This window comes from Stegastes partitus, unplaced genomic scaffold, assembly GCF_000690725.1.
Source record: "Stegastes partitus isolate 25-593 unplaced genomic scaffold, Stegastes_partitus-1.0.2 Scaffold954, whole genome shotgun sequence".
In the NCBI taxonomy this organism is placed as follows: domain Eukaryota; kingdom Metazoa; phylum Chordata; class Actinopteri; family Pomacentridae; genus Stegastes; species Stegastes partitus.
The window spans coordinates 106097-107888 of record NW_007578685.1 but is presented as its reverse complement, the minus strand read 5'-3'; the positions used below and the strand labels follow the sequence as shown (position 1 = coordinate 107888).

Sequence of the window (1792 nt, the reverse complement as noted above, 5' to 3'; positions counted from 1 at the left end):
ACCACTGAACCTACTGGGACTGACAGAACCACCACTGAACCTACTGGGACTGACGGAACCACCACTGAACCTACTGGGACTAACAGAACCACCACTGAACCTACTGGGACTGACGGAACTACATAAGTTCTTAATGTGTTGTGGGCTGTTTGTGTTTGTGCAGAACCGTCCTGCGAAGGAGGCGTTTATAACGTTCTTGCTGATCCACCGGGACCAGAGGAGGAGGAGGAGGATGAAGAGGAGGACCAGGATGAGGAGCAGCGAGCCCGGAGGGAGGTGTTTGAGTTTGAGCTGTCAGACCGACCGCTGCTGCCCTGCTACAACATCCAGGTGTCGCTGTCACAAGGGTGAGCAGAAAAGTAGGCTAATGCTATTGAGCTAATGTTCTAGGGCTGAAGGAACTAGGATAACAAATAGTACGAACAAGGGGTCAAGGGCTGATGGAACCANGCAGCAACATTCAGCAACATTCAGCAACATTAAGCAACATGTAGCAACATTCAGCAACATTCAGCAACATGCAACAACACGCAGCAACATTCAGCAACATTCAGCAACATTCAGCAACATGCAACAACACGCAGCAACATTCAGCAACATTCAGCAGCATTCAGCAACATTCAGCAACATTTAGCAACATGTAGCAACATTCAGCAACATTTAGCAACATTCAGCAACATTCAGCAAAATGCAACAACACGCAGCAACATTCAGCAGCATTCAGCAACATGCAACAACATTCAGCAACATTCAGCAGCATTCAGCAACACGCAGCAACATTCAGCAACATTCAGCAACATTCAGCAACATGCAACAACATGCAGCAACATTCAGCAACATGTAGCAACATGCAGCAACATTCAGCAACATTTAGCAACATGTAGCAACATTCAGCAACATGTAGCAACATGCAGCAACATTCAGCAACATTCAGCAACATGCAGCAACATTCAGCAACATATAGCAACATGTAGCAACATTCAGCAACATTCAGCAGCATTCAGCAACATGCAGCAACATGCAGCAACATTCAGCAACATGTAACAAACACGCCTGAGGACTCGCGATGAAACAAAAACCAACAAAGAAGAAGCGTGGCGAGAATCCTGGTGTTCACAGTGTTTGATTTAAAGACGAATCCTCCTCCTCATGCGCCTCAGGCTGCACATAGACACACATTACACACACAAAACCCACACAAACCGGAGTGGTGGGAGCAGAGGTGGTGACAGCGCTATTTTCAACCACGCCTGCAAAGTCGGGCTGTGTGCTGAAGAAGGACCATGTGACAGTGATGGATGCAGGAGGAAAGCGAGCGCCTGTTTCTGTCTGCGTCTAATTGCTTTGTGGGTAATAAAACCTGGAGCTCCTGTTAATCGCTTCAAACGTCTCTTTTTCCTCACACACACACACACAAACACACACTCAGGTGTCTCCATCCGACCCGTCTCATTCGCCGGCCCGGCCCGTCCCTCCGGAGGTTCGTCGGCTCATTGTGAACAAAAATGCCGGCGAGACGCTGCTGCAGCGCGCCGCCCGGCTGGGATACAAGGTAACTACACACAAACGCACACAGGTGTGAAGGGGGCGGAGTCATGGTTTTATTCAGAACAGGTGACAGCAGAGAGAACAGTCCGTTGCAAGATTAATGTTGGCATGATGCTGCCACCTCCGTGCTTCACTGTCAGGACCATGCATCCACTGTGGTGGTCCTGGTCAGGTTCACACCAAACATCTGGACTCCATGTGAGCCCAACACATTGATCTCCATCTGACCAGAGGATGTTCTCCA

The 1792-nt window shown here is 49.0% G+C and overlaps 1 protein-coding gene across 1 annotated transcript in view; it reads left to right on the top strand.

Annotated features, from left to right (window-relative positions):
- Nucleotides 1–1792, top strand: part of LOC103366573 (BCL-6 corepressor-like) — a 25150-nt gene that overhangs the window by 10419 nt on the left and 12939 nt on the right. The window contains exons 6-7 of the mRNA XM_008294343.1: nucleotides 164–330; nucleotides 1430–1552. Of these exons, the coding sequence (XP_008292565.1) occupies nucleotides 164–330; nucleotides 1430–1552 (290 nt within the window). The remainder of the gene's footprint in view (nucleotides 1–163; nucleotides 331–1429; nucleotides 1553–1792) is intronic.